General features: G+C 40.7%; 3 protein-coding genes across 5 annotated transcripts in view; 1 reads left to right on the plus strand and 2 right to left on the minus strand.

Annotated features, from left to right (window-relative positions):
• Positions 1-25183, plus strand: part of LOC144657331 (uncharacterized) — a 59111-nt gene that overhangs the window by 15083 nt on the left and 18845 nt on the right. The window lies entirely within an intron of this gene.
• On the minus strand, positions 466-5200 carry LOC144656972 (uncharacterized). 2 transcript variants are annotated; one of them, XM_078517233.1, is made up of 4 exons: positions 4185-4316; positions 3506-4006; positions 3062-3209; positions 466-687 (listed from the first exon to the last, which is right to left on the minus strand). In XM_078517233.1, exons 2-4 carry the CDS (start codon positions 3960-3962, stop codon positions 573-575), a joined length of 720 nt encoding a protein of 239 aa, XP_078373359.1. In that variant the 5' UTR covers positions 3963-4006; positions 4185-4316; the 3' UTR covers positions 466-572. The 2 variants fall into 2 exon arrangements, with proteins under 2 accessions (XP_078373359.1, XP_078373360.1); XM_078517234.1 differs by lacking the exons at positions 466-687; positions 3062-3209 and adding exons at positions 4422-4507; positions 5044-5200 and having other exon boundaries at positions 3756-4006.
• LOC144657317 (uncharacterized) overlaps positions 8087-25183 on the minus strand; it is a 67833-nt gene continuing 50736 nt past the window's right edge. Inside the window, exons 27-61 of one of the 2 annotated variants that reach the window (XM_078517654.1) lie at positions 24643-24705; positions 24434-24542; positions 24123-24186; positions 23215-23380; positions 22897-22938; positions 22310-22411; positions 22124-22222; positions 21333-21647; positions 21068-21142; positions 20763-20864; positions 20510-20611; positions 19829-19953; positions 18970-19031; positions 18391-18467; positions 18167-18283; positions 18000-18068; positions 17677-17792; positions 16881-17055; positions 16058-16117; positions 15338-15363; positions 15110-15277; positions 14567-14686; positions 13903-13993; positions 13629-13715; positions 13165-13266; positions 12878-12961; positions 12476-12565; positions 11498-11657; positions 11204-11370; positions 10738-10854; positions 10483-10533; positions 10316-10381; positions 9895-10026; positions 9747-9819; positions 8087-8895 (exon numbers count right to left, since the gene is read on the minus strand). In XM_078517654.1, coding sequence (XP_078373780.1) covers positions 8732-8895; positions 9747-9819; positions 9895-10026; positions 10316-10381; positions 10483-10533; positions 10738-10854; positions 11204-11370; positions 11498-11657; positions 12476-12565; positions 12878-12961; positions 13165-13266; positions 13629-13715; positions 13903-13993; positions 14567-14686; positions 15110-15277; positions 15338-15363; positions 16058-16117; positions 16881-17055; positions 17677-17792; positions 18000-18068; positions 18167-18283; positions 18391-18467; positions 18970-19031; positions 19829-19953; positions 20510-20611; positions 20763-20864; positions 21068-21142; positions 21333-21647; positions 22124-22222; positions 22310-22411; positions 22897-22938; positions 23215-23380; positions 24123-24186; positions 24434-24542; positions 24643-24705 — 3738 coding nt within the window. In that variant the 3' untranslated portion in view covers positions 8087-8731. Of the gene's footprint in view, positions 8896-9746; positions 9820-9894; positions 10027-10315; positions 10382-10482; positions 10534-10737; positions 10855-11203; positions 11371-11497; positions 11658-12475; positions 12566-12877; positions 12962-13164; positions 13267-13628; positions 13716-13902; positions 13994-14566; positions 14687-15109; positions 15364-16057; positions 16118-16880; positions 17056-17676; positions 17793-17999; positions 18069-18166; positions 18284-18390; positions 18468-18969; positions 19032-19828; positions 19954-20509; positions 20612-20762; positions 20865-21067; positions 21143-21332; positions 21648-22123; positions 22223-22309; positions 22412-22896; positions 22939-23214; positions 23381-24122; positions 24187-24433; positions 24543-24642; positions 24706-25183 lie in introns of both variants that reach the window. The other variant, XM_078517653.1, reaches the window with a different exon arrangement.

Below are 25183 nucleotides of genomic sequence, written 5' to 3' on the forward strand. Positions count from 1 at the left end.
GCTTCGCCAGTGAAAACCAGGCTAAACTACTAATGCTTGCGCTTGTGCTTGCGTCGCTAGGTGAAAACCAGGCTAAACTACTAATGCTTGCGCTTCTGCTTGTGCTTGCGCTTGTGCTTGCGTCGCTAGTGAAAACCAGGCTTTATGAAGCGAAACTGTGACAATGTAGTCACTGTTCCGGCAACAAAGTAGCCTTTGAACAATCAAAGAAGGCATTGATTCATTCTTCAATAAGTGAACAGACCATAATCAATGGTTTATAAAACTGCCTTCTGTTTTCGTGTATTTTCTTCGACCCGGCCGTTGAATGCGGAGAAAAACATAAAACCGATAAGAAAATAGGATAACGCGAGGGGTGCACAAGGGTTAACAAGTTTGTATCTTAAACAAACGACCATGCATACAACATATGAAAAATACAACCAGTGCACTTTAATAGCGAAATCCCAGACAAACTTCTCGTTTCAATTACTTTTTAAACTTCGTTTTCCTTCAAAGAAGAAATCTTTAATAAAAAAATACAACAACGTTTATTTGCAGTGAAAAAAGTGAACAGTTCAAAAACGTGGCCACTACCATTTATTCTTGTTCTTATTCTTATGTTTTTTCTTTGGCTTTGGTCGCCATATTGGCTTGTTCGGAGCTGGCGGTAAATTGGCAGCAGCTATCCTGTCTTTGCGAGCTTTCCTGCAAGAAGAGAAACCAGGAAATGAGTTAGTTTTGATAACAAAAAAAAGAGATTTCGACTTTCTACTGTTCCTAGATTCCGACTAATGTGTCTTAGAATTTAGCAACAGGCAACTAGTTCGTTTTAACCTGAGTATCAGGCCTTCCAAGGGGAGGGGGAGAGTAGGCTGATACTCAGGCTAAGTTCGTTTAAAATGCCGTCCCAGGAATACGCCGACAAAAATGCTGTGTTCATTTAACCAGCATGGAGAAAACTGTTTTTTGTAGGCAGTTCCTACACTTGAAGTACTTGATTGAGACCGGGATTTCCCGCATAACGTTCCAAAAATTATCAAATTTTTGTAGGGTTACTTCTGGGAATTTAATGGTAAATTTGACGGATGGTGCTATTCCGTATAATCATTGGCGCCTTCAGGAGTACTTACCGTATTTACTCCAATAAGCGCCGCGGCACTTATTAAATTTTTTGCGTCTCAAGTGCGGCGCTTATTCGAGGGCGGCGCTTATTTAAAAATCGGACGCCGCACTTAATCTAATCTATACGCACTGCTTTAACAGTAACTTAAAAGAGCGCCTTTTGATTTTCAGTATTCGTCCCTTGCGGAAGAGAGAAGTTGCGCTTGTTGTCCCTGGAAAAATCACGACCTTAACAACTCTAACAGAACTACGTAAGAACTGTTAGAATTTTGGATTGAAGAATTAATGGGCAAGCGTTAAAACATATTGAACTGCGAAACATCGCTTTTGATGAAAAGAAATTTCGAAGGCTGTTTTAGAGTTGCTTTGTAGTGTTATTCTCACTGGGAGCCCCCAAGCACAAGCGCCCCTAATTCCTTTGGGCTTTCCACTTGTTTAACTCGCTGACTTCCGTATATACTCGAGGGAGTTAACGGTCCGTAATTTTGGGCTAGTTCAGTATAAATAAGTCTGCTTAGTCCTGTTTCTCACTATCTTCGTTTAAACAGACGACTGACTTCTGATAATCGCAAAACCCTCCTCCCCGCAGCGTTGGCTCCAACTTTGTGCCTTTATAACTCCCGCTCCTTTCCACCTCCGAGACTCCTTCTTCTCATATTTATCCTAGCTTGCCGCGTTTGGGAGTAAGGCATCTCGGTGGGAATTTATTACTGTTTTCTAGTTTTTGGAATGCCGCGAATAAGCACCGCATCTGGAATGCGGCGCTTATTCAGGGGAACACTTATTAAGAGTAAATCCGACAGGACTTCGAGTAGTTAATTGAGAAAAATCGTGTACAAGATATCGATGACTCATGTTTGATGACGAGCTTTTGTGATACTTCTTCAAATGCCGAGAATCCGAAGCCCCCCCAGAAGCCTGTTAAACCCGTCTCCTCAGATGTTCCTCCGAAAACCCCCGGACAAAGCCCCCCTCTCCGATAAATACTAACAGTGCTAAACGTTCTGTATTGCTTTTTAACTTAAAAACACTTCGGATAACTCTTACGTAGCTCTTTTCGAAAGTCTTGAAATTGCTTATAAGCCTCCGGAATAAGCCCCTCCTTAAGCCAGGAACCCTACGAGTTGTCGAAGCCCAGGGATAAGGAGTTGCTCGGTATCTTATGAAAAGTTTTCCTAACAAATCCACCGAGCACACATTTTGGAAAGTCCGCTGAATTCCACTAATTCGCTTTGAGATATCACTTTTGCCCATAGCTTGCTGAACTTCTAAGTATATTTTCTCGACTCGGATAAGAAATTGTTGTGCATAATTATTTCTACCTTAGTATAAACTAGTCTGTTACTAGCTTCATATCTTTCACATGAAATCTTCGTTCTAAACAACGCCAGGCATCGAGAATACGTTCTAAGTTCCGCTGAATTCCACTGCCTCCCCTCAGACGAATTTACAAAATGGCTACACCTGAGATTTGTGCCTTTATAGCTCCCGCTCCTTTCCGCCTCCGGGCTCGCCTTTTCCCATACTCTTATCCCAACTTGGGGCGTTTGGGAGTGGGGCACCAGGTGGGAATTTATTACTGTTTTTAGTTTTATGGAATGCCTCGAATAAGCGCCGCATCGGGAATGCGGTGCTTATTCGGAAATTGATTTTTGCCAACTTTAATAAATATTCCGCTCCGCGGCGGCGCCTATTAACTTCTTTGTCCCAAATGCGGCGCTTATTCGAGGGCGGTGCTTATTCGAGTAAATACGGTAATCTAGATTATGTTCTTCTGCGCCTATTATATGATCTTTCTAGAAATTTTTGAGATACACGAATTCTTGAGATACATGAAGAACGAAGTAGCTAGGAAAAACGTCAGCGAAGCTCTGACGTCATCATACCGAAAGTAAGAGTGGAATCTGGAAACGAGACAAAAGGATTTTCGTTTCGCTGAATTTCGTACACAACTCACCATAATCGTCGAATGAAGTTCAATGTGGATTTAACCAACAGGTAAATGGCAAGGAGAGCAAAATTTACAGCAATGACAGCACACATGATGTAGAAGACATCTTGCCAGGTTGCGACAGCAATTCCAGCTTTAACATGTTTAACGTGTTCTGTTGGGATAAAGAAGTAAAAAATAATTGAAAAGAAAAGACTTGACAGTACAAAACAGAGGAAAATCAAAACTAGGTGCACTCGATATAAAGGGGCGTGTTTTAAATGTTTACCAGTTGTAAAAACGCGCCATATTGTCTTGAAATAATCAGCTCTTTAGTCTTTACTTTTATCAGCGTATGAAAACTCCATTGACAAGGAAGTAAGTAACCTTGCACACGCTCCTGCGTCAGTTAAATATATTATAACAATTGAGGATCTGAATCTCAAGACTACAAAGAGGTTCTTCACTTACTGTCCAGATATCCATTATAAAACTTGACAACAGCATCAGTCACGTAGTTTCCAGGGAGAAACAGTTTTCCAATCCATGCCAGTCCATCCCAGGCTCTCTCGGTCATCCATACAAGGCCATGTGAAATCCAGTCTACCATCCATGTCACGCCATTCCAGGCTCTCTCGACCATCCAGGTTAACCCGTTCCAGACCCTAGCAGCCAGCCATTTACCTCCGGTCCAGACCCTATCAACCAAGCATCTGACTCCATACCATGCCCTATCAGCCAGCCAGGTAACAGTTTCGCCGATCCACCCAGACTTCCATGCAATTCCTTTCCAAACGCCATTAGTAATTGTAACTGCCATGTCATAACATTTGGTCCATGTCTGCTTTGCGGTTGTCATTGTAAAGTCCCAGACTCTTCGCCAGCAAGCTTGGAGATCACGAGTTTGAATGTTTCGTGAATGCGACATGTGGCATTTCGGGGATATTCAGTGGATTCTTTGAACCTGTGCATCTGACAATAATAATGAGAGAGACGAAATAAGAAAATCGCTACGTATACCGGCAAAAGGTTAATATGGCTAGATAAAAGTTATTTTAGCAGTTTTTATTAAAGCTTGACATCAAATACATTAAGGTTACACGACAGAGAAAATTGTAAGCCTTACTGCGATAACGTGAAAGTTTAATACCTTGCCATATTTGGGTGTCCTGTTATCATTGGGTGTGCTGTTGATCTCTACCGAGCCCTTGCTCTCAGTGAATTCAAATATCAGTTTCATATCCAATTTGATAGATCCAAGTTGCATTTTAAGCACATAATCCTGTAAAAATAAAGAGGAAACACCAGGTTATTTTATTATAGCAAATTATCGACATCATGGGTGGGTTTGCCCGCCTTACTTGACTTTTTACACAAATACACCAACCTTGTCAAGCCAGCTTCCGACGATGGTCGTTCCACGGGTGAAATCCACATAGAAGAAGTCCTGTTTCTCAACAGGTTTGGGAGTTTCTGCAATAAAATGATGCCATAACTGTCACGTTATGCATTCTTGTTTTAGAAATGAAAATTCTCCCTTGATGTAGCCGTTAAGAACCCAAAGTGAGGTCGATAACAAACAGCGACATAATACCAAGAGCGACAAATAAAAAAAGAACGCCATTTCAAAGAAAACTATGACTTTCGACGAGATGTTAACTTAAATGTAACCGTTCAAGTGCGCGCTTACAACAAGATAAGAAAAACGCTCGCGCGCGCGTTGCCCCGTGAAGATCTCCATGACAACCGCAGTTGTCTGGTTTTCCGAAAGACTTGAAACAACTTTTGTTTGTTTGTGGAATCTGCCATCCGTGAACAAGTACTCGTTCTTTGGCTTGCGTCAGTTTCTTTTCTTTTTTAGTGAATACGGAGTGTTTGACGTGTTTGGAAAAGAAAAAATTTATAATGAAAACAGCGCGTTCTTCAGTTTCTCGGGTTGAAATTTTACAGCGCGAAAAAAAAAAAAAAGAAAAAAGAGAATCCAGTTTGAAAACACAAGAAAATCTTACCTTCTCGTTCAGCAGGATACGTAAGATATGATAACAACAAGAAAAACGTCAGCGCCGTAAGCAGATATACAAACTTCATGCTTACAACAAAACTTTTTTCTTCTCACGATGAACGCACAACTTGTTCGTTCCGCGAAAGAAAACGAAGTGAGATTTGACGTCACAATAAGCTTTAATGACGCAGTGCACGCGGGATTAGTTAATTGAGCTCGTTTCCAGATTACTCTCTTTTTATCAAGTGAGTTAACTGAGTGTTTGTTGTAGTCATTTTGAAACCATTTCCGGTTTTAGACAAGCCATCTGTTCGATAGGAGGAAGACACGTGCCGCCCTTAACTTTCTGCTTTTTTTATACAATAACGATCGTAATTAAGCAGTGGAATATTTAAGAATTACCGAATAACTCGAGTAAGGGACGGACTATTATTTTCTTGAATTAAATGTCACATAAATAGGGTTTTGTTGCGTAGCACTCAATGGTTACAATAAATGTTCAATAATTATGCTTGAAGTGCATAATAAGCCCAGACAGATTGTGCTCGGCAACTTTTGAGCAACTTTTGGCGTTTGGAGCAACTTTTTCCAATTTTAGCAACCTTGAGCAACTTTTGGCTATTCTGAGCAACATTTGAGCATCTTTGTATTGATATTCCTAATAAGAATCACAAAAATTAACATGTGGTTGAAATTTTGAAAAGGAAACATCTATTTTTGTAAAAACTTGATACTTTGCATACTAGAGGGAACGGGGTGAGGAGGTGTTGAGAGGAATATAAGCCCACTTCGTCCCGAGTTATTTTCGGTTCACTACACTGCTTGGTCGCCCAAGCTTTCTTGGCTGGTATACCCAGCGTCGGCAGCGTATATCTGTCCTCAAAATGGCGGACGAAATGTATGAAATTTGTATATCAAAGTAGCAACATTTTGAAGTTTTAGTAGCCACTTTTTGGGTTTTTGGGCAGCATTTTAGCAACTTTTTGGCTTTAAATAGAGTAACTTTTATGATTTTGCAAGCAAATCTGTCTTGGCCTAGTGCATAAGTGCATAGATAGTTTTTTTTTTAAACAAAACCAGACGTTTCGGGAAACGTCTATTATTTTCTTGAAGCGGGGGTGTGAAAAATCTGAAAATATTTCCACTGCAAACATTTTTTTTTCGGTTTGTAATGGCATCGATGTCTGGGAGCGGTCGGTGGGTTCGGACGAACTTGTGCGACCTTGCGCTTCTTAAAGCCAGGGCCAAAGGTAGATGAGAGTTGATTAGAGTTTACACTCGCACTCTCGTTTGGCATGGAACTCTCATGCACCCTTATCGACTCTCGTGCGCTCTCATCGACTTTGAACGTGTTCACATGTATGATACACATTTTTTCATGTTTGGCCCGAATATATCAGTGATAGTCGATGAGAGTTGACGAAAACTTTCATCAACTTTCATCCTCGTTTGGCCCGGGCTTAACATCCATGAAACCCGTGTGCACCTTGGTAGTACTGCGGTAGAATGTTAAGCTCGGTTAATACAACTGGAAACTCTTCTTCAATAACGGACGTAGCGGCGTGGGTAGCCTTTAGGGAAGTGTACTCGACGAGGACTCACCATGTGTAGGAGTAGGAGGACTATGCAAGATACCACCTGTCTGATTAGCCAAATGGACAAAATTTACTGGCGTCAAAATTTGAGTTGAGACTTTCATATTCGGTGTGCATGAAGCTTGTATTGCTGAAGAAATGGCACAAGGATGTTTGAATCTTTTTCTTAGTCTCTACTGCTGATAGGGTAGGGGCTATACAAACAAGAAACCGTCTTTTCAGGTGGCGGGGGGGGGGGGAGGGGAAGGGTTACACGAAGAGACCACCTGTCTTTTTAGATAGTGGTGGGTCCTGTCTGATGAGTACAATAGTTTTCACCATTTCCCTTAGGCACATCGGCCCAGCCCGGCAACTTTTTCAGTGTTCTAGTTTTAAAATGTGAAATGAAGCACTTTCAAGATGAAATGAAAAGCAATTTTTCACGTATCTATCATTCAGGTCGTAAACTTCCAACAGCCCTTCTGAAGTGAAAGCTCCGTCCCGCCGAAAAGCGAGTCTGCTGCTTACAACTCCTTACCTACCCGAATCAAAAAACCAGCCTATGGGTCTGTAATGGTCGTCTGATCAACGTAGCCTGCGGTGACAAAGGCAGTCTACACCGCCGGTGTCAACTGTCTGTTTCACGTGTCGCTTCTTTTGACCCCGGCCACGTCGGCTAAGTAATGGGCGCTCAACAGCGTTTTGTCGACAACTTGTCTCCAAACGATTCAACAAAATTGGGAGTCAAATGCAAGTGGCACGAAATCAGAAGTCAAAATGGATTCCGTCTTTTAGTGTGTGTACCAACAAGAACTGGAAAATCATGGACTTGACATCGTCTCTTTTGAACAAAATGCGCGAGAAGAAAGATTGCTAGTTCGCAGTATAATAGTTAATCCCAATGTTTATTTCCCCATTTCACGAAACGAAATCAAACTCCCGGGTTTTCGGGGATCAGTAACAACTCCGTTAGTACGATAAAAAATATGAAACCAGTACACGTACTACTGTATTACTAAAGGTTGTCCAAAGTTCGTGCGATAACCAATAGTTTCAGAAGCTTTAACTAACAATTAGACTAGGAGCGAGATGAGCGAAAGTCCGAGGGCCGAGGACACGCCAAGAACGAGGCGAGACCAAGAAGAGCCAAAACATGATGCAGCCAAAAAGACCCCAAGAGCGGCGCGAGCCGGGAGAACAAAGGAGAACCAATCAGATCGCGGACCAGAACACGACTGAGTTTCTACTAATAACACTTAATTCCAAGAAACAAGATTGATTCTCATCCATATACATCACATAATAATAAAATAATATCAATACTACATTGCTAAAGATATGTTCTACAGCTTTTCCAACAATAAATATGATAGTAGAGGTCCCTCTTTCCCATTGCTGACTCGACTTCGGTAAAGACAGAAGGCTAAGAAGAGCCACGATGGAATGGGCTTTTTAATGCTAATAGTGCACTCAAACTTCAGTATTCAGTTTATTTCATTCTATCTCAGTCGTATTGCTACAATGAAATAAGTTAAAAAATAATCACCCGTGATTCTTACTAAATATCAAATATAAAAAGCCTGTCAAATACATACCCATTATAAACAAAGACACGACGCACAAAATTCGCATTTTGCAACGACGGAAATATAATTTTTTGGAAATAAAGTAATTTTCAATCAAAATTTTTCTCGTTTTTGATAATTTGATGACCTCTCGAGTTCCAACATTTTTAATATTTCTCTTCGTACCGTTAAATATAAATTGAAAAACTTTTCGTATATAAAGAGAGCAAATAAATTACCAACAAAGGTTAAGGAAATAAATTAATACCCTAGAACCGATGTTATAATACAATAAATTTCCTCTTAAGTTAGACATTAACTCAAATTATATATACTCTATAAACATGTTTTAGCATTTTTCTTTTAATAAAATGACTTTAAAATAAACACCTCTTACGCGAAACCTTAACACAAATTATTTTCGCGAAAAATGCCGGAATAAAATTCATCTTTAAATTAAGGTGTCCACAGACGGTTGCAAATATCAGTATCTTTTTTATCACTGCAACCCATAAATCGTTATCGGCTTCTTCTTCCGTGCGGCGCAGATTTTCTTTCAAGCCATTGACTCGATTCCTGTAGGGATGGGTTTAATGCTAAGTATTTGGCCCCCCGGACCTGCCAGTGAGGTTTCACCCATGAGATCGAGGTCGATCTGTCGAGCGGCTTGCCTTCCTTCAGAAATAGCTGTGACTATCAGTGATTGACCGCGGTGACAATCTAAAACAGAAAAAAAAAACAAAAATTTAATTCGTCTATTGGTTTTCCACATTCTGGTGATCATATAAAGCTAGCCGCAAAGAAATCTCTGGGCTTGAGACGTCGAAGGCTATCCGGAGGTCCCCGGTTCAAGACCTGCCCTTGCCACTAGCTGGTAGCCTGTGCACTGTACACAGGCTACCAGCTGGATTTGTTTCTCGGCAGACCCGAGTTCAAATTCTAGATCACGCTTTGTATATAGCCAACTGGTCTGCCTCCTGCCAGTGGGGATTATTAACCTTGTTACGCTCATTCAAAATATTCGTTTTCTGTCAGTGTTTCAGTGGCATGCTTGTAAACTAGCTATCTCGAAGCTAAGTGCATGACCACTATAAACAACATTTACATTTGCATTTTTATTTACACTTACTGGGAAATTAAAGACGACAGTAACAACAAGAAATGTAGTTACTGGAATCAAAAAGTCAAACGAGATAACCTATTCCGCTTGGTCGTGAAGAAGCACGAGGAACGGCAATTGGAAGAAAAGGCGATGATTATCAGAGCCCCCCCCCCCCCCCCCCCCCCCCCCTCATCCTAAAAACCCAAATTCCAAATTCTAAAATTGTGAGTCGCAAAAACTTTAATAGAGAGTCAATTGAGTGCGAAAACCAAAGCAGACACCAGCCAACACGAACACAGACAACCAGAAACCAAACCGAAGAAACAGAGCCGGCACGAAGCGGGGAAAACGTGTGGAGCGAGTGGGGAGGGGAAGTGGGGAGAAAACCACACAAGCGGGCCGCACGTACGACCCAAGGAAAACCGCTCTAACAAAAGTAATAACAAAAATTAAACATTTAACATCTCACCTCCTGCAGCATATACTCTGGGAACACTTGTTAGAAACTTGTTCTTTTCAGTTGCAAAATTACTTCTGGGATCCTGTGGACAACAATATAGAAAAGAATTAAAAAAACAAAAACAACAAAGCATAGGGTAAAAGCATCAATGTCTTACCTTCTTTATTCCAAACTGTTCCGCCAGTGTTTTCTCAGGTCCTAAGAATCCTGCCGCTATAATCACAAGGTCGGCTTTGAAGACTTTTTCCGAGTTAGGAATCTCTTCCATTGTCCACCTTCCGGTGGCATCCTGTAGATTAAAGTTTGCTCTAGTTACGTAATTTATTTACCTTCTCTTGAATTTGGTAAAAAGACAACCAAAGTAATGGCAGTGCTCGTGGAGTTCTGGATATTTTTACGGGATTACGAGACCTTATTATAAAAAGTTTCTTTTTAGCTTAGCCTTACGAAACGGGAGCAAGGATATTTTGAGAGGGGTGGGGATCGGGGAAACAGTACATTTCATTTGTCCGTACGCACTTCTATATCTTGCCATATATACCTACTAAGTTTGAGAGTCTAAAAAACGATATTTTTACCTGGACCCAGTTAATTTCCACTGTTCTTATGCCTTTAACATGGCCTTTTTCGTCTCCTATGAATTCCTGGAAACACAGAAAAGTTTACAAATTTAAGAATAGAAATGAGTTAAACAAAAGGGTGCAAACAAGGAGATCTATTTAATGATTAACATTCAGTTACATACCTTACTCATGATGCTGAACACACGAGGATCTGCTCCATATTTTATAGCGGCCTGTGGAAAACAAAGGACAGCAGTTAACATGGGCCGAGAAAGGAAAGATATAACAAGATTCTCCATCAGCCTGATCGCACGGATTCTCAACACTAACTAAAATTATTCGGCGCGTTGACCCGACTTCAGAGAGAAGACAAGAAACGGAACAACGCAGACCTTCAGGCTCGAGCCAATTGTTATTTTGAATTACACAGTGCATACCTCTTCATGGCCGTATTCAACTCTGAAGACTTTTGGCCACTGAGGCCATGGGTTGCCAGAACTTCTACACTTGGGAGGCGTGCCCAACACTTCGAAATTGGTGATGCTCTTGGCATTCTAAAGGATAAAAAATAAAAAGATTTATACCTAACACGAGTTCCTTGCAGTTCACTCCACAGGTACTGACTTCATTCCCGCGCGGAACTTCTGCCCAGCAAAGCAGCTGTTCACGTGAATTATAATAAAGAGGAACCTTGCTGCTTTCCAAACCAAATTAAAACTAAACCTTCCGCGCGTTTTCCCGCGCTTGGCACCGGTTGCGCGTTTTCCCGCGCTTAGCGCCGGCCGCGCGCGATTTCTGTTTCGAGTTTTGATTGGTTTATCGCGTCATTTGCGTTTGTTATGATTGGTCAGACGCGACGATTTAGCTAAGATATCCCCTATATGTAACAACTGTGAAGTGTACCTGTCTAAGTGAAGTTCCAATACAGTCCACTCCGGTGTCGCCTCCACCAATAATGACGACGTCCAATCCAGTGGCGTCGAGGGAAGGCAGGTTATAGTTACCCATGAGCCTTTTCTGGCACGTTTCCAAGAACTGCATGGCGAAATGGATTCCCTCCAAATCACGGCCTAAAATTAAAACGAAAATCTTTCACGTAAGAAAACAACAAAACAAACAATTCAACGAAAAAAGTGTTCGTCGTGTTCTCTTCGCAGCTCTATCGACATGTGGCATTTAAGACGAGTAGATACTGACCTGGCAAAGGGATGTTACGTGGGCATGTTGAGCCCACGGTCAACAGGACAGCGTCGTTATCCTGCAAGAGTTGCTGTGCATCTACGTTCTTTCCCACCTCAGCATTATTAACAAACTTGATTCCTTCGGCCGCTAACAAGTCGACACGACGTTGGACAATCTATGGCAATAAAAATTTCATAATTCAGACGGGGGTATCATCATTACACGGGCACGTTCACATTCCGCATGAGAGAGACGTCTGTAGGATTCGAACTTTCCCACTGGTGACGCTGCACTACAAAGATCCAAATAGTGTTTCTGTTTGGTTTTACTCGTGTACGACTCGTGCACGAAAAGACAGAAGCACCAAATATTTGGTGAAATGACAGAGACATTGCACGAGACGTTTCATGCCATCAGTGCAGAACATTTTGACACTTATTTTTCTTGTAGGGAACTGAAAATGGGCGCGCAAAGAAAGGCGTCGGCGTCAAACTACAGACTCAATTTTGTAGTTTATCGAAAGTGGTGTTTGGAATTGAAAGGGCCGATTTACAAAGTACGACTATCTCGCATGCAACAAGCTTACTTCAGGCTGGCCTACGACATGACTTAGGACCACTTAGAGACGCACATGTCTGTTGTAGGGATGTGGAAGGTTGATTTACACGACGTGATTCGTGTTGTTGTCATGGCAAAAGCGTGTCGCATGCGATAATCGTAGGAAACATCGTGCCGTCTAATTCGCCCCATCGAGTGCTTGCCCAGAAAGGTCATTTCATTATTTGTGGCGTTAAAATTGAAAGTCGTCATGGTTACTACAGAATGCAAGTGACAAGGGCGGTGGCCTAATGGTTAGTTTGTTGAATTCTAAATTAAGAGGCCCTGGAAGCCTTTCGCTGGCTGGGTTTGTTCTTGGGCAAGACACTTTCTTCTCTCAGGCTCTCTGATCCCCGGGACTTGAACAAACTTCAGCCTTTTAACGTCAGAGCTCACCTTTTTGCTTAGCTTCATCGGCGGCACACCATACATCAACAGACCACCGCATCGGTCGTTTCTCTCGTACACTGTAACCCAGTGACCGGCCTACAGAATAGAAGGGGAAAAGAAATCATAACCACTTTAACTGACTATAAACACCCGGCTGCTAACTATCAATTATTGGGCTCTGTTTTTGCGCAATAACTGACGAGAATTTTAGAGGCCACGATTTGCATGGCTGGCCTAGGCTGATAACACAAATAGAGGCCTAGTCAATTTTTCAGCACTTCTACTTGGGAAGAATTGTGAGACCACTCAAATAGAGAATGCGAAGGAAACTAATGCTACGGCTCAGGGTAAATTTTTCGTTTATGTGTTTATGATTTTTGTCTGTTCAGAGCAATCTTTATCGCGTACCTTGTTGAGTTGTGCAGCGGCCGCTAATCCCGAAGGTCCACTCCCTATGATGGCGATCTTTTTCCCTGTTCGATGAGCAGGAATCTGAAAGTAGAAGATTGAAATGAGGGAGAAATCTAAAATTAAGTTACTATTGAACTGCTCTTCATGCCCCTCACAGGAACAAGGGCCATCAAAACTTCTATAATTTTGTTATATAAAGTCTGACAAATGTTCATCCATAACAGAAAGTTCCTGAATAAAGACGATCAAAGATAGCGTTATCAAACAAGAAAAGACTGCTGTACCTGTGGTGTAATCCATCCTTGCTCAAATCCATGATCAATGATGGCACACTCGATTTTCTTGATCGTGACTGGTTCAGCATTGATTCCCAGGACACAAGCACCCTAAAAAGAGAACCTTGAAGGTTAGTTTACAACCACACGGCAGCGCTCTACTTATACACAGTTTCTTAGCCAGCGGCTGCCTGTCTACCTAGCCCCTCCCAGACTGAATTGACTCTTTATTGGCCAAGACAAGCTAAACCCATTGAAGGAAAAATAGCGTCAACGCGCCTCGTTTCTCCGTATGATTTAACTAATATCTTCAGATGGTTTACATTTGAAGATATTAATATAAAGTATAGTATTTTGTATTGAAAGGAAGGAACGTGAGCTCGTCTCAAATCGACTTTACATGTGTCTCGAATTGACCTCGACTTGTCTCGAAACGACCGGACACCCTTCAGATGTTTCTTTTTTTCGCTAACCTCACACGGGGCAGGGCAAACTCGTCCAGTGAATTCCGGAAAGTTGTTGGTGAGCAAAAGCCGGTCCAGAGCGTCTTTCCATTTATCCTGAAAAAAGAAAATAGAAAAAAAATCAGTGGTACTATTTAGAGTTAATTACATGGCTCAATTTAGAGTCAATTACATGTATTTATATATCCAAGGCAAAGATTTATATTTAATTTTGCACTGTGCTTCATCAGAAACCCTTATGGGTTTCTGGCTTCATATGATAGGCATCTTTTGTAACCATTACCTGGAAGACCAAGTCATTCCATCTGGGGATAATATTTCCTAACGGACATCCAGTGTGAGACTGACAAAATGGCACTCCACACTCCATGCACCTGTTGCAGGTCAGGTGAAAACAGAAAACACATAAGGAATTAGTTTCTAAAGTACTGAAGAGTCAGAAGACAACCTTTTCATTGGGATCTATTCCATAAATTTGCTGTCTGGGCCCACGGTACTTGTAAGACACGTCGATAAGTAATATGACGTATTCTGGTGACGTCACGCCGACAAGTTTGCAAATTGAAACAATAAATCCGAGTGCTATACACAGGTTCTACCTGTTCTTATGAGAATTTCCAGGGCTGTAAACATTTTATACAGTCGAAAATCAGGGCCGATGATCGGAATGATCACCGGAACGAACCGCGGAATGAGTTCGTTATTTTAGGTCGCCGGTTCCAAGTTTTTGTGCGCGGTGTTCGCGCGAGATAAAATTTTTTTTTTTTTTTTTTTTAAAAAAAAAGAAAAAAAAAAAAAAGAAAAAAAAAAAAAAAAAAAAAGAAAGGAGGGATGAATTCAACGAATGTTCAACGTATTACTAAACTGAGGGAGTTTGACAGCCAAGTAAGTTACACAATAATTCGATTAGAAAAATAGTTGTTAGTGATTTTAGGAGCTATGCGCACCTTGCGGCTTGAACTTTCAATTCTGTTTTGCCTTTGTTGTAATAAACTTCGTTCCAATCCTTCATCCGCTGCTTAGGAGGACGGTACTTCACCTTGCTTCTGGAGTATTTGACAAACCCTCTGTCATTAAAACGACAACAAAAAACACATTGTTATGGTTTACAGCAAAAACAAAGAGAATCGTTTATCATACGAAGAACGAAAGGACCCAGTTAAAATAGCCAGTTAACTGTGCCCAAATTAAACGACTATGAGGCGGAAAAGCTTTTGTTTAGGATAACTTGCAACAGAATTAGTTAGTGACCTCTTTGACATGTGAAATGTGCCTTCATTAAATTGTATTAAAAGCCCTCTCCAGATCGGTGCTTTCTTCGTGTCAAAGGGATAAAACCTGAAATTAGCACCTTGTTTAAAAATACCCTTTGCTTCAAGCAAGCATTCATTTCAATAACATTTCTACCGCAATGATTGCTGAAACCCTTGGCAGCCCCACATCAACAAAATCACAATCAAATCCCTTAGTACACTCGCAAACTGGCGCACCTCGTCTTGTCTAGGACCCTGTCCATAATCTTTTGATCGTTCGTTGTGTCTGGAATTGCCTCCTCTATATCAACTAAACTGGAATCTGTTTGTTTCTTAACTGGAGGCAGTGAATCTTCATGTTTAATCCCATTAGTCTTCTCCCCGTTCGTCTTTTCGCCATTTGTCTTCTCTCCGTTTGTCTTTTCCCCGTTAGTTTTCTCTCCATTTGTTTTCTCTCCATTTGTTTCGTGATGAATTTCCTTCTTTAGTTTCTGTGGAAAGAGAACAACTTTATTATCATTGAGTCACCACGAAAAAAACGTAGAAAAACAGTGTGAATATCTTGTCCACTTGACACTGAACAAAGTAGTTGATATTTCCTGTGTCAACCGACTTGAAGCCAAAAGAGCGATTTTCACTTGCGTGTCGAAAGTAATTCGTGTTTTCTTGGTTTTGCATTACTACGCTTTATCATTGATTAAATAAGGACTGGCGCCCTTTCTTGGCCAATCAGAGGTTAAAGCACTCAAGTGATCAATCGCGACTCGTTCACACGTTTTCCAGCGCTTTGTGCCGGCTACACGTATCTACTTCGTGTTTTGATTGGTTCACTTAATTGTCTTGTCGTTGTAATTGGCCAGGGAGATTACTTGGCTTTGGTTTTACGACACTCGATCGAAAATCGCTCTAAAGGAGTATTTATACTACCAGGAATAGCCTTTACTTGTGTAATTACCTCCCTCTAAGAGATTACGAAAAGTTTAGCAAGTTTTAGTTAGTTTTGCAAACTTCTAAGCCAATCGACGATCCATCAACTGAAGGAGCAATTTACTGGCATGTCTTTTGTCTTTTGCGCCCCCCCCCCCCCCCCACCAGACTACCTTGGTTTCTGATTTTGTTTGGCAGTGCGAAACACAGCACAAAAATCTTCTAAATTAATCAAAAATTTTATCGAGTGATTAGTACCTCGGCTTGTTCCTCTTCCTTCAGTTGCTGTAGAGCTCTTTTGTAATCACGAGGCATCACCTGTCAACGACAAATGCACAAAATATGAATAGAGAAAAACAACAACATCTCAGGAATGCAGATGCCTTTTCAACTCAACAAAAGCAAAACTATCACTGCAAATTACTAGCTATTTACGTTCTGAAAATTCCAATTCGATCGGAAACAGTGGACGAAGAGCCACCCTGCGCATGTGGAAGTGCCACTGCAAATTACCATTTATTTTTTATTAATTTTATTTATTTATTATAGCACACATTCTGAAAATACGCTGTTACGTTCTGAAAACGTAGATCGTTTACATATATTCTTAAGGTACTCTTCGCAAACGCTAGTTTATTAAGTAATATATCAAACACGAGTGAGAGTGTTCACATTTCCAAACACCGAGAAGAGAGTTAAAAATACGAAGCACAGCGGAGTATTTTATTTTTTGACGAACTTCGAGGAGTTTGGACATGTGATGAAACACTGTCTCGAGTTTTTGATATATCTTGTCAATCAAAACTAAAACTAAGGAGAAAACAGAGAAATAAAATCGTAGAAATCTATGCGCTAACTAAGATCACATATCCAAACCACTGACACGGCTCTGAGTCCCCGTTTGAAGTTAATGAAGTATTGACGAGTTTGAGAACATAAAAGAAGGAATGGCAAGAGATGTATATCGTAAAAATAGTATATGAACTGTTTAGAGTGTGAAGTAAAGGAATGATTATCGTAGAAAGAAGGAAAACAAGATCAGTGGACAGTATCATTGCAGTTGCCCCTTATCTAACCATACCTTAACAAACATCTTGACAGCGCTGTCCCAGTCCTCTAGAAGCCGCTCGGCTACAGTCGAACCAGTCAGCTGCTGATGGTCTCGCACCAGTCCCCTGACCAGCTCCACATCTGCTCCAGTAACAGGCTCCAGGTCAACAATCTCCTGATTACACAGCGAGGAGAAGATCTTCTTCCTAAACATTTAATGATGCTAGTTTATAAGAATGTGCAGTATTTCTCGATTCTGAATCCATGTCGCCATGTCGTGGTGGAACGGAAAGTGGGCAGGCTAATCCTTATGTGTTGGAGCAGCTTTTAATATTCGTTTACTTTAGTTTTGCTTTTCTGTGCTCTATTAGAGCGGTTTGCGATTGAGCGTCGCAAAACGTACCAAAGCCAAAGTAATCACTGGCCAATTTCATTCGAGCTGCATTGTCTGTGTGTGTGGGGGGGGGGGGGGGGGGGGTTGTCTGCGTTCGTTGTGATTAGCTATTGTGGTTTGGTTTAACAACGCTCATCAAGAAACCACCCAAAAACCTTTATTTCTCTTTCACCGAAAGGTTGACGGCAAAATAGCTGTTAGCAGTGAGTATTATGGAGAACAAATTGACTACATTAGTCTCAAGGTGTCTATGAAGCAATTCAGTAGCAATTGCAGCGTGGAAGCATATTGGTCTTAAGGCAATCTGTTTAGTTACAGCACCATTTACTAAGCCCTGATGTCATAAGCCACGCCCAGCCTGTAGGAGAGCATGCACGAAAATGACTATCCGCTGCTTATTACAACAAGACAAACTCGCGCGGGCTCATTTTACCTGTCAAGCACAAAAGCTATTCCTCCTGACATGCCAGCTGCAAAGTTTCGCCCAGTGGAACCAAGAACAACCACAACCCCTCCAGTCATGTACTCACAGCCATGATCACCAACACCCTGAGCATAAAATAACAGTGTATTTCAGTTGGGGAGAAGAACCAACTTTTATCGATATTTTAACATGTCCATAAAGAGGCAAGTCAACATACAGTTTACAGAGGGAGGACATATTTAAGAAGAAAACCATAAAATCGACAGGATTAACGAGCAAAGTCGTCTTATCGCAGAAAAACCAAGTTGATAGAGTACAAGAAGCGTACTAACCTCACAAACTGCCGTGACTCCAGAATTTCTCACACAAAAACGTTCGGCAGCGATGCCTCGTATAAAGGCCTGGACAATAAATACAAGAGAAAAATTAGTTTTCCTGTCAAGTCAGATTTTCCTGACAAGTAAAGTAGAAACATTTGCCTGGCGAAAGGACCCTTTACCTTGCCTGCAGTAGCACCGTAAAAACAAACATTTCCCACGATAATGTTTTCTTCTGCTTTGTAGTTGCCGGGGTGTTTGCTGCTTGGATAGACGATAATCTTGCCACCGGCTAAACCCTGAAAATTGATTGCGTTCGTGTTTAGATCTAATTATCTTCAGTGCAATAAGCGTTACAGAAGCAAAAATGTATTTTTTCAAACAGTAGAAACGAGCCTATAGTTACCTTGCCGACATAGTCATTTGAGTCACCTTCCAGCTCCAACGTTACACCAGGGGAAAGGAAAGCACCAAAACTCTGACCTGATGAAAATTATAGACCCAACTAAATGCATAGTGACTTGTAAACAATACACACGCATCTAACACAACAACAACTAAGGTTAGCATAGGTTTTACTGTCTTTTAAAGAGATTAATTGGATTCCATCAAAACATTACCATAATTTGTGTTAGAGCAGTTTTCAATTGAGTGTCGTAAAACCAAAACCAAAGTAATCATTCAAGTCAATCACAAAGAACACAGACAATCCAGTAGACCAATCAAAACTCGAAGCAAATACATGAAGCCGGCACGAAGCGCGGGAAAACGTGCGCGAGCGAGTCACGATTGGTTTTGGTTTAACTTCTGATTGGCCGAGAAAGTGGCGCGAGGGTTTTAAACCAATCACAAAGCGTAGTAATGCAAAACCAAAGCAAACGCAATAAACTTTCGACACTCAAGTGAAAACCGCTCTACCATAATTTATGTTAACGCAAACACATGGAGCAGTATTCTGACAATTTTACATCGAACCCCTACCAACCTGCAGAGCCTCTTGCCTTAATGTGAATTGTGCCATCTGGAAGACCTTTCTCACCAAATTTCCTGTCGACAACAATAATTTAATAAACATTTTAAAGCAGTACTGATAACAAGAAGACGAGGTCACCTAAGTAACAGACTTAATTTGGGTTTGGTCTCCTTTCTGGTGGAAGACGCAGAGGCCTGATGGTTAGTGCGCTGAACTCCGGATCGAGCGCCCTGGGTTTGAGCCCTGGCCGAGGTCACTGCGTTGTGTTCTTGGGCAAGACACTTTACTCTTATAGTGCCTCTCTCCATCCAGGGGTATAAATGGGTACCGGCGAATTTAATGCTGGGGGTAACCCTGTGATGGACTAGCATCCCATCCAGGGAGGAGCAGAAATACTCCTAGTCGCTGAATGCTACAGAAGCAGGATAAGCTCACGCCTGATGGGGCATTAAGCTCGACGCAGGCTTTACCTCCTTTCTGGTCTGGTCATTCTTGTTGTTTTATGTTCTTTTTTAATCTCACAGTGCCTCTCTCTTTACTAGCGTGTACAAACACGTACTGGCAAATTGTTTGAGCTTGGACGTTACCAAGCTTCAACAATTTGCTAGAAACTTGTGGAAACGAATCTTTATCCAAGTTTATTGTTTAAACTTATGTGGTTGGGAGAAAACGGACACTAAGAAAAACGCTGTCTGTCTTCTCCCAACCACGCTTAAATTATAAAGATAAGTTTTCAAAAGTTTCTAACGCTTGTTGGTAAAAAAAGATCTCCATTTCTTATTGTTTAAGTGTAAATGAAAGATGAAAATATATAAAAAGTGTGTGTTTTAAAACAAAAACGCAAAGGGGCGTAAGTTTTGTATCCACTTACCTTGCAATGTGATAGCTAAGAGTGGTGCCAAATGCACGGTCCACATTCATCACTGGTGTCTCTAGATACAAGTGCTTTGAAGCTCCCATCAGAACGTCTTTAGCAGCTTCAATCAGTTGATTGTCCTACGGTAATAATAATAACATTTGAAAAAAGTGTTTTTGGCAATTTTGTTTCGGTAATAAAACTTCAATTGTACCTCTATGCACTCACGTGAGAGCCAATTTAGTGACTGCTGAACGTAAATTGCTTCAGGGAGTGATCAAATTTTAATTTGTTATTAATTCTAGCAGGAAGGCTATCAGAAGTATCAGAACCAGGTCTGTTACAGAGGGGGAATTAGAGAAAAAATGATTTAAACCCAAATTCTCCCATGAACAGAGACAGAAAACGTATAAAACAGCATCAACATCCAAAAGAGATTTAGAATGTTGATCTTGGGAGCTTCCAATGTACTTTAAAGCACCAGTACTGGACGTAATGGTCAGAAGTCAAGAAAAGCAACATTTTTAGTTTATCCTGGTTTTCACAAGCCCGAAACAAGTTACGTAGTAATGTTGCCTGCAAAATTGAGTGATTAGCATGTTAATGTTTATATCTTCTCGTCCGAGAGGAGACATTACTAGCCCTGCAGTAAGTATATATCGGAAGTTATTCTTGTGGCAGCCTGTTGTGACCTACCTTTCGTAGCTCCAGCTGATGATTTTGTGCCTCGCTTCCTCCTAAGTGATCACCTGGGTTCAATTCATTACCAGTCATTAGGAGAGGACTGAAGTCTAAAAGCTGTAAACAAGAAACAAAACGATTAGTAAATAGAGAACCAAGTATTCCTTTTGGGCAGAAGCTCCAATGGAGTTTTGAGATTGAATAATTCACAAAGAAAAGGAGATTTGCAAGTGATAGGAGAGAAACAAGGACCTAAATTTAAACTTACCTTAACTTTGGCGTTAAGGGGATCTGCAGGCTCCAGGTAGTCACATCGTCCAATCATATCAGTCAACTTGCGGAAACCCATTTTAGCCATGTACTCACGAACCTAAGAAAAGAAAAACAATTTCAATCTGCAAATTCTTTGCAACAAAACAAACAGGCTGTTTGAATAAAATAGTCACAACTTTGGAAATATCTGGTGTTAAGACAGGCTTCAAGTTTTCAAGACTTGGTAGAAGTTTCAGAAGACTGAAGCCCCTAAAAATAAGAGAACTCTTTTAAAGCTCAGGGTAAGCAACGTATTTTTACCTCTTCAGCTAACATGAAAAAGAAGTTGATGACATGCTCTGGTTTGCCTGCAAACTTCTTCCTCAATACTGGGTCCTGTAAAAAAAGTGAATATACAAAGCAGTGAATATAGATCAAATCATCTAAATCAATTTTTCTATTTAAAGAGAGTGCTGCATGAAAGATTGAACAAAAACGTTCTTGTGAGGTCGAATTGGTGTGGCCAGATTAGCAAAGGCTGCAATTTTTAAATTAAACAACATCCCGACAAAAAGTTTTTATTTACCTGTGTAGCTATTCCAACAGGGCATGTATTCAAATGACATTTCCTCATCATGGTACATCCCAAGGCAATGAGAGGAGCAGTGGAAAATCCAAACTCATCAGCACCCAACAGAGCGCCGATCACCACGTCACGACCTGTCCTGATCTGTCCATCAACTTGAAGGACAACTCTCTTGCGTAGGTTGTTCAGTATAAGAGTTTGATGGGTCTCAGCTATGCCCAGTTCCCATGGCAACCCAGCATGTTTGATGCCTGACCATGTGCTTGCCCCTGTTCCACCATCATGACCAGAAATGACAATGTGCTCCGAATGACCCTACATGGTAAGTAAACAAAGAGAAGTTAGTTATAGCTGTCAGATATTTGCACATTTTGTTGTTGAAAAACTGGGGAAAAAAATATACTCCTTACTACTGCAAATAGCAGATAGTTTTTAGACAAATTGCTGAAACTAATGTCACTAATTTTCATTTTTAAAATGTTTGTTAAAATCTGTTCTTATAAAACCTATTCCCGATTATCATAAAACTGTGCTTGTTTCATGGCTTTGCATGATGTTTTGAGCAAGGAATGGAGAAATCTGTGCAAAGAAAACTTAACTTGGCATCCAACTAAAGAAAAACTGTTCCACGGAATGCAAAGGCATAAAAAGCATTAGCTGATGCTTTACGCCATGAATTTTCATCAACTGTCCTGAGCAGACAGAAAAAATTGTGAAACAGTCGATGTCAAGACTGGCCTTAATAATGGCCTTAATAATGAAACATGCAACAATAAATACAGATGACAAACCTTTGCAACTCCAGCGGCAATTACACCAACTCCAACTTCTGACACCAGCTTCACACTGACTCGAGCTTGAGGATTGGAGCACTTCAAGTTGTAAATAAGCTAAAAACAACACAGATAAATGATGGCACAATTTTCCTTGTCATAACAGCTAATTTAGAAATCAATAGCAAGGATCATCTGACTCACCTCAGCTAAGTCTTCAATGGAGTAGATATCGTGATGAGGTGGAGGGCTGATAAGGCCAACACCCGGGACTGACTTACGAGTCTTGGCAATTTCTTTTGAAACCTATCAAGATTCATTTCAAAATACCCTTGAATAAGAAATGGAACTGTAAAGATGTCTTAGGACTGTCATCAGCAAAGGCTGAATCATGAATTATAAAATACAGGGTATATTTGAAATACAGTTTGTGTTTAATGTGGTTTGGTGATAGCGTGAAAGAGTCACCAGCAAAATTGCCATAGACTTCTGAGAAAAATTTCTTCCACCATTGCAAAATACTTAACGGTATAGTCAGGTATCAATCATCACGCTATAAAAAAATCAATCATCACACTGCTACATACATTAATTTATGGTACAGTAATTTGTGTAAAGATAAATGTTTCTCGCTTTAATGAATTATTGAGCAAATATCAGTTTCTAGTAGGTTGGCAGTTCAAGAACTTGACGATGAGTTCATTGAAATCTGTTAATGCTGGATCATTTGACATGATAGTTTTAATTCATAAGACTGATTCATAAGAGAACAAGAGAAAGTCAAAATTAACCTTGTATCCAGGCAACTCTCCACCTTCTCCAGGTTTTGCTCCCTAAAAAATCAGATATGTTTTCATTACATTGTATAATGTTACATTCAAGTTACCAAATAGCTGTTATTGTAGTTGAGCCTGCGATAATATATTCTTTTGTTGAGAAGGTATGAGAACGAGGCGAAAGGGTCAATACATCGGTTAAAACAATGCAGAATGACCCTTTTGCTTCGTTTATGTGTCAAACCGCTGGGAACTGCAATAGCTAGGAGCTATTGCAAAGAAGGGAATTAAAATGGCTTTAACAATAAACAGATGATCTGACTGAGTGTTCACCTGTGCCATTTTAATCTGCAAATCTTCTGCCATTGCAAGGTACCAAGCATTCACTCCAAACCTTCCAGAAGCCACTTGTCTGATGGCAGACCTGGTGTTGTTTTCAGGGTCACTTCCTCTCAGTGGATCCTCACCTCCTTCACCTGTGTTACTCTTACCACCAATCCTGAAAAATATAACAAGTCAAAACAAGTTCCTAACGTATATAAACACCAGGTTAGAGTGGTTTTCATTTGAGCGTCGAGAGTAAACTGTGTTTTCTTTGGTTTTGCATTACCATATATGCTTAATGATTGGCTTAAAAATCTCGTGCCATTTTCTCAGCCAATCAGAACTAAAACCAAAACCAATCGTGGCTCACTCACGCACCTTTTCCCGCGCGTTGTGCCAGCTACATGTATTTGCTTCAGCTTTTAATTGGTTCACTGGATTGTCTGTGTCCTTTGTGATTGGCCAGAGTAATTATTACTTTGATTTTGGTTTTACGACACTCAATTTAAAACTTTTTTTTGGCTCTAAAAACTAGGAAACACCCAACAAATCAGTGGAAACTAAATGAGCTTTTTAATGTTCATTAAACTTATTTTACACTGCTACCTTAGCTAATGGTCGCAATTGGAGTGATGAAGTGAAAACAGTTCTTTACTAAAACCTGGTTTCAGTAGCGAAATAAATGGAACATAATGACATATAAGCAAAGTCACACTAACGCAAAAACACCTTACATTGACGTTTTATGACGCCAGTGTGAACAACACAACATAATAACATAGAAGGAATATAATTACACAAGTATAACAACGTAAGGAAAAAAACTGATCTTTTCTTTATGTCGTTATGTCACTAGTGTGAACCAGGCTCAAGTCTTGCTTGTCTAACAGTAAAAAGTGAAGGGCAACCATACTCACTTGTTCATGGCTGTAGCAAGAGTTGAGTGAGTTTCATATGAAATGGAACCAAAACTCATAGCACCTACGGAAGAAAAATAAACAATTTACCATAGTAAAGTTACTTCATAGAAGGTATCAGAACCTCTTAAAGCAGGTATTAAACAGTACCACATATACGTACATTTATTTGAACAGTCACAGCCTGTATAGTTTCATCTGCAGACATTATAGTAGAACCACAATCAAATAATGACGCTGATGCTGGAATAATTTTTTAACCTTGTTGGGGGCAGTACGAGCTGTAACAAATGACATCACCTTTAGCCTACCTGTCGCAAACCTTTTCACAATTTCTGAAGCTGGTTCAACTTCCGAGATGTCCAGAGGTTTCTTGGCAAATTTAATTTGCAGCTGTCCACGCAGCGTGCAGGAACGAACCTACAACAGGAAATTGGCAAGTGATCAGCAAATGTTGAACAACTTACAGACTTTTGAAATATGGGAGACTAATTCAAGGTTAAATAAAACAACCACCCACCACTTCAATAGAGGTCTCACTGTACTTTTGGTAGGCAGGTTGACTCTTCATTCTAACTGCATCCTGTAAGAGAACCAAAACTTATTTCTACAACATTGAAAGCAAAAAAGGCAATGGCCTTTTTATACTAGAGACAAACCCCAGAGAGGGAACGCAAACGACAGAGAGTTACCCGTCAGACAAGCTACTTTTCGAAATACGTCTTGAACGACGGAAGAATTCCCGCGACGACCTCGTCTCTTACCGTACTCGTCTAGACAGGTAACTGTCTTGTGTCCGTCTTTCTCAGACGCAACCAGACAAGCACAATTTTCTCTGTATAAAACGGCCATGACATAAACCTTAATGATGACCAGGTATTGAAACAATTCCATTCTTGAGGGATTTCAAAGGGAGAGACAGTGGCCTGATGGTTAGTGTGCTGGACTCTGGATTGAATGGTCCAGGTTCAAACCCGGGCTGGGGTCACTGTGTCAGTGGTCTGTGTTGTGTTCTTGCTGCTGAGTATCCATTGTACTGACAGAATGTTGGAAAGAAACCT

This window comes from Oculina patagonica, chromosome 6 (assembly GCF_052425735.1).
Source record: "Oculina patagonica isolate OP01 chromosome 6, crgOcupat, whole genome shotgun sequence".
Lineage (NCBI taxonomy): Eukaryota > Metazoa > Cnidaria > Anthozoa > Scleractinia > Oculinidae > Oculina > Oculina patagonica.

What these genes read in the sequence shown, in the direction of transcription:
- LOC144656972 (XM_078517233.1), bottom strand. Translation starts at nt 3,962, where the DNA reads ATGTCGCATTCACGAAACATTCAAACTCGTGATCTCCAAGCTTGCTGG. An exon ending in TTATAATGGATATCTGGACA is followed by an intron (nt 3,210 to 3,505) that starts GTAAGTGAAGAA and finishes TTATCCCAACAG; the next exon opens with AACACGTTAAACATGTTAAA. An exon ending in AACTTCATTCGACGATTATG is followed by an intron (nt 688 to 3,061) that starts GTGAGTTGTGTA and finishes CTCTTCTTGCAG; the next exon opens with GAAAGCTCGCAAAGACAGGA.